We start from the raw sequence: 5540 nt of genomic DNA on the forward strand, positions 1-5540 counted from the left end.
CCCCACCTGAGCATCGCACTCATCGTCCCTGGACACCGGTCCCCTTCCCTCCGCCCGCAGGCGCGCCCACCACCTGGGTGCCAGTGAGCGGGTGGGCGGCCGCGCCCGGACGGGGTGGGGGCGGTGGCGGCGGTGACTTCATCGCGGTGACGCGGGATTCCTCCCCGGGCCTGGCTAGAGCGGAGTCCCGGGTCTCCCAGCTTGGGGTGCAAGCCGCCGAAGGCCAGGTTGAGTTGCAGGGGGCTGGGGGTGGGGACGCTCTGTTCCCGGCCGCAGGAACTATTTCTGGCCGGCCCCTTCCCTGGGGGTTTACATCCGCTAGGCATTCCCGGAAAGAGGACGGCGCTCCTCAGAGGGTGGCCCGTGCGCGGGCTTTGGGGGTTGAATCTGTCCGGAACCAGCCTCCCCAGAAGGCCCGGGACCTCAGAGCAGGCCCAGGCGCACGTTTGCGCGGTGTGGGGGCTCCCACGGCCCCTGGCTCTGTGGTAGGGGTCTGTGCCCTTTGTTCTTACCGGGCGGCAGCTACTGCCACTTGGTGGGCCAAGGGGCAGTGACAGGTATGGATCTAAGGCCCAGGGCAGGGTGCTCAGAGCAGGCGAGGGGTTCCTCCCAGGATCAGACTGTCCAGAATGTCCTCTGCCCTGCCCCTCCCTGGCCCAGACCAAAATACCCGGCCTGGCTGCTCCGCTCTCTGCCGCTGGGAGTGGCGTTGCCTGCTCTGGAAGCCCAGCCTAGGTCCACTGTCTGGGGCGGCCACAGGGAGGGGTGGCAGGATCCCATCCATCTAGCATGGGCCAGATCTCTGACCGGTTCCCGCCCTTCTAGCAAACCCTCCTGGGGAACTTCCGGCCACCTGTCTTACAGGGGGAGCCCTGCAAGCCGCCAGGTAAGTGCTGGGCGGGGTGGTGTAAGTCCAGCTATGGGCGTGGCTGTCTGGAAACGTGGCCCCAGGGCACTCAGCTGCTGTCTGCGCCCCACAGCCCTCCCCAGTGCAGTCGCCCCACAACGGAGCGGGCTGGCTGTTCTTTGAGGAGGACCGCAGCACTTCTGGGGTTAGTGGAGCTGTCCCTTTCCAGCAGTGAGGCCAGCAGAAGAGGGGACCCAGGCCTGGGGTGTGTCTGCCGGCCCTGCCGGCCTGTACATCTGTTCTCCCCACTCGCTGGGAGGAAAGCCTGCCCTTTCACAGAAGCCTGAGGGCCACATGGCTAGGAAAGGGCAGGCCAGTCTGTCTCTGAGTGGCCTCCTCCCCTCCAGCAGCTGTATGATGTGCCATCCTGTGACGTGGGGCCTGGGGAATGCTGTGGGGTTCAGGCCAGGCCTGCATGAGCTCACCGCACGGTGCCTGCTGGGGCTTCCCACCTTGGTTGCTAGTGATGGGCGGGGTCCTCCGTGTCCCCTGTGCCCTGGGCATCGGCCCTAGCCTCGGGGTGGCTCAGGTGGGGCTCTCGAGCGTCCTCCCAGGAAGTGTCCTAGTTCCCATGGACACTCTTCCAGGGCCGCGGTTGACCTGGGCATCCGTGTCCCTTTCTGTCCCACTGGTGTCTGGCTGTCTTCCTGGTCAGGTCCTGGTGGTGTGGGCTATCTGAACGGCCCCCCGCCCCAATCGCAAGATGGGCGAGTTTCAGGAGAAGTCGACATGCGGCACCGTCTGCCTCAAGTACCTGCTCTTCACCTTCAACTGCTGCTTCTGGGTGAGCAGCGGGCATCCCTGCCTCTGGTCCCTGGTCCTCGACAGGAGCCCTGGCCTGGGCTCAGGTGCTGACTGACCAGTGTGCACTGCCCACAGCTGGCTGGTCTGGCCGTCATGGCCGTGGGCATCTGGACATTGGCCCTGAAGAGTGACTACATCAGCCTGCTGGCCTCGGGCACCTACCTGGCCACGGCCTACATCCTAGTGGTGGCTGGCATTGTCGTCATGGTGACTGGTGTCCTGGGCTGCTGTGCCACCTTCAAGGAGCGGCGGAACCTGCTGCGCCTGGTCAGTGGGGCATGGCTGGCACTAGGGGTGGCGGTACCTGGGCAGAGGTTCCCTCAGGGCTGCCTGGGGCTGGCTCTGGGGCCCTGACTGTGGAAGAAGGGACTGTGGTCGAGTGTGACACTGCAGGATAGCCTAGCAGTGTTTACCTGGGGGGGTGGTCCCTACCCATCTACCCAGAATCCTGTGAATTCCCACATCCTAGCTGGGCCAGCCAAGGGAAGACACCAGCTCCGAGAGGAAGCATTGGGTAGCCCACAGAATGGGGGTGTCTGTGTCCTACCCCGCCTCACTGCATCCTTGCCCCCTTCCCCAGTACTTCCTACTGCTCCTTGTCATCTTTCTGCTAGAGATCATCGCCGGCGCCCTTGCCTACGTCTACTACCAGCAGGTGAGGGGCGCGGGCGGGCCACACTGGGACACGAACACACACAGGGACGTGCTCATGTACAGATGACTCCTACCCCCCAAGCTCCAGAGCTGACCATTGTGCTGACAGGCCCTGCAGGTGGGGGCTGGGTCACGGGGGGTAGGATGGGCTGCAGGAGTCAACCTGCCCACAGCCCAGGCTGCCCACTTTGGGGCTCCTGGGAGGAGGCAGCTGTTCACAGGATCTGGAGCTCTGTCCCTGCTCCTCCCCACGGCCAGCTGGGTGACTCTCCCGGCTCACCTGACACCCGATGAGCCTACTCTTTCCCTTCCCTTGGAGCCCTCCCTTCTCTCCCAGCCTCTGTGTGGCCCCATTCTGCCCCACCTTGGAGGGTCTTAGACTTTGCTGCTCAAGTTGTCACCACCTCACCCCCAGTTGAATATGGAGCTCAAGGAGAACCTGAAGGACACCATGACCAAGCAGTACCACCAGCCGGGCCACGAGGGTGTGACCAGCGCAGTGGACAAGCTGCAGCAGGAGGTTGGTGGGTGGCTCAGGCCTTCCTGGGGCCTCGGCGGAGTCCCGCCTCGGGTGGCTGGGGTGGGGACTTAGCCGGGCCTGTTCCCCTGCAGTTCCACTGCTGTGGCAGCAACAACTCCCAGGACTGGCGGGACAGTGAGTGGATCCGCTCGGGGGAGGCGGGCGGCCGTGTGGTCCCGGACAGCTGCTGCAAGACTGTAGTGGCCCACTGCGGGCAGCGGGACCACGCCTCCAACATCTACAAGGTGGAGGTAGGTGGCGTGGCCTGGCTCCGTGAGGGATGCTGGGGTTGGTGTGGCCACATCCTGGGGGGGGCCTGGGGCTGTGGCAGTGGGGGGCTGGAGGACTTGCCTGCCTTCAGCGCCCCCATCCCCACCCTGCCAGGGCGGCTGCATCACCAAGCTGGAGACCTTCATCCAGGAGCACCTGAGAGTCATCGGGGCCGTGGGCATCGGCATTGCCTGTGTGCAGGTGCGGGCCATGGGGCGGGGCAGGCCCTGGTGGGAGCAGGGCACACAGAGCCTGGCAGCAGTGCCCACTCGTGCCATCTCCATGCCCCAGGTGTTCGGCATGATCTTCACGTGCTGCCTGTACAAGAGCCTGAAGCTGGAGCACTACTGATCCTGCGCACGCAGCCGCGTGTGCGCCTGCGCACTGCAGCTTCCCGCGGACTACTGAGCTACTACTGACCACTACTACTGACCGCCAGGGAGCGCGTGTCCCTGGAGGCATCTCCCTCCCTCTCCCTACCTGCTTTGCCAGGGTGTGGTCTCATGCCTGTGCCTTCCAACACTGTCATCACCGTGACCTCTGGGGCCCTCACCACCGGAGGGAGCTTCAAGTGCCTTTTGCTGCACACCAAAGTCCTGGGGCCTAAGGCAGGGTCTCTCCTCCTGCGGTGGGACTGGTGGGGGCCTGGTCTGGCTAGGAGAGTTGGGTTCTGCCAATAAAGTGCCCCCCTCCCACTGGCCACCTCCTTTGGGGGAGGTCATGGGACCTCAGGGTGCTTCCTGATGCCTGTGTTTAGTTGGAGGAGCTGGTTTGGGGCAAGTTGGGCAAAAATGGGCTAGGCTTGTCCCCCCTAGGATGCTCCCAGCCCCCTGGACACCCCCCCCACAGTGGTCAGAGGCAGGCCTGGGAGGGGCACTGCTGGGTGGGGTGGGCGCAGAGGGTGCTGGACAGCCGGCCGTGGGTGAGTTCCATGTGCCTGCCACCCACCCTCCTGGGGAAAGCCCTGTCCCCAGGGTCCCACATGTCTGCTGACCCCTCTGCTCCGGGCTACCCTGCTCTGCCCAGTCCCTGCTTTAGCTCACAATTGCCACATCTAAAAGGCGAGTGTTCACTGCGGGCCGCATTCGTGGGCAGGGGTCTTGGCCTCACTGCTGACCATGGAGGGCTAGAACAGCGCTGTCATCTAACAGGTGTTCAATAAACGCTTGTGGAACAGGTGAACTTACTTCAGTGGTGACAGAAGGTTCTGGTCCTCAGGGCCCTTGCGTCCAGCAAGATGGACAGATCTACCCACCCACTGCCATGACAAAGGAGGGCACATTCTGAGCTGACAAGACTCGAGCGGGAGGAGGCCCATGGCAGGCGTAGCTGAGCACGGCCTGAAGCAGAGGCTCACACACTCTGGGATGGGAAGATGGTGGGGAGGCCTGGGCTGACGAGGTGTGTGCTAGCAACGAAAGTCAGGGCTTGGCCACCATAGCCCCCAGCCCAGCTCCTGTCCCCAAGGCTTGGGCTGTCCACCCCTGGGCAGACCACATCTGCCTGCCGGTTTCCTCAAGTGCAGTCAGAGGACCCCATTTCAGATGTCTGGCCACAGGCTGGCTCTGAAGGTGCCTGGAGAAGGGTGCCTCCCTTGCTCCTGCCTGCTGGAGGGCACCAGGACCCCCCTGACCCCTGCCCAGGGTGACAGCTTCTGGCTCTAAGCTGCAGTGGGACTTGGAATAGGACTGAGGCCCTGGGAGACAGCTCTCTGGGCTGGCTGGTAGGATTAGATGCTAATGCCCGGGCCTGGGGCTCAGCCAGCCCTGACAACCACTGGAGCCACCTCAGGGCCACCCTGACCCACCGTGGGTCTCAGGGCTGGTTGTGGAGACTGGGCACTCCCCCTTCCCTCTGAAGGAACTTGGCTAAGGGGAGGGGCCTGCTGGGCTTGGGTTGAGCCTGGAAGCTTTCCCCGGCAGGGCCCTCAGGATGGGAGCAGTGACTGCAGCAGGTACTCTATCCAGGGCCCAGAGAACCTGGTGCTTTGGACCCTGGGGAGAAGATGTGGGGACTTCTGTATTGGCTTCGAGCACCCAGAGCACGGAGGTGGGGGTGGGGGTGCTGGTGTCCCCAGTGCTCGCGTCTGCCTGTGCCTTTGCTGGGCTGAGAGCACCCCCTCCGGAGGCTGAGTGGCTCCTCCTCTCCCCATGGAGTAAAGGCCACATTCACCCCCAAGTGGCCTCAGGCATGAGGCGGGACGCCAGTGCACTGCACGGTAGCGGGGAGTCTTGCAAAGCCAGACCAACTGACAGCGCCTCGGTGTGGTCCTGAGAAGCTCTTTACTGGATGATTCCTGCTAGAGCAGGAGACACACACACACACACAGCTGCAGGCGGGGACTGGTCCCAGCTACCCACACCTCGGGGGGACGGACTCTGGGCA

At 64.1% G+C, this 5540-nt stretch overlaps 2 protein-coding genes across 3 annotated transcripts in view; both read left to right on the forward strand.

Annotated features, from left to right (window-relative positions):
• The window catches only part of CRACR2B (calcium release activated channel regulator 2B), a 7170-nt gene extending 6088 nt beyond the window's left edge, over positions 1-1082 (forward strand). Inside the window, exons 9-10 of the mRNA XM_011380817.2 lie at positions 826-886; positions 981-1082. Coding sequence (XP_011379119.1) covers positions 826-886; positions 981-1082 — 163 coding nt within the window. The remainder of the gene's footprint in view (positions 1-825; positions 887-980) is intronic.
• CD151 (CD151 molecule (Raph blood group)) lies at positions 123-4341 on the forward strand. Of its 2 annotated transcripts, none has more exons than XM_011380799.2 (9): positions 123-227; positions 826-886; positions 1563-1691; positions 1787-1978; positions 2292-2366; positions 2781-2885; positions 2978-3136; positions 3270-3356; positions 3447-4341. In XM_011380799.2, exons 3-9 carry the CDS (start codon positions 1611-1613, stop codon positions 3504-3506), a joined length of 759 nt encoding a protein of 252 aa, XP_011379101.1. In that variant the 5' UTR covers positions 123-227; positions 826-886; positions 1563-1610; the 3' UTR covers positions 3507-4341. The 2 variants fall into 2 exon arrangements, with proteins under 2 accessions (XP_011379101.1, XP_011379100.1); XM_011380798.2 differs by lacking the exon at positions 123-227 and adding an exon at positions 321-557.
• The last annotated feature ends 1199 nt before the right edge of the window (positions 4342-5540 follow it).

Source organism: Pteropus vampyrus, unplaced genomic scaffold (genome assembly GCF_000151845.1).
Source record: "Pteropus vampyrus isolate Shadow unplaced genomic scaffold, Pvam_2.0 Scaffold405, whole genome shotgun sequence".
NCBI classification, from domain to species: domain Eukaryota; kingdom Metazoa; phylum Chordata; class Mammalia; order Chiroptera; family Pteropodidae; genus Pteropus; species Pteropus vampyrus.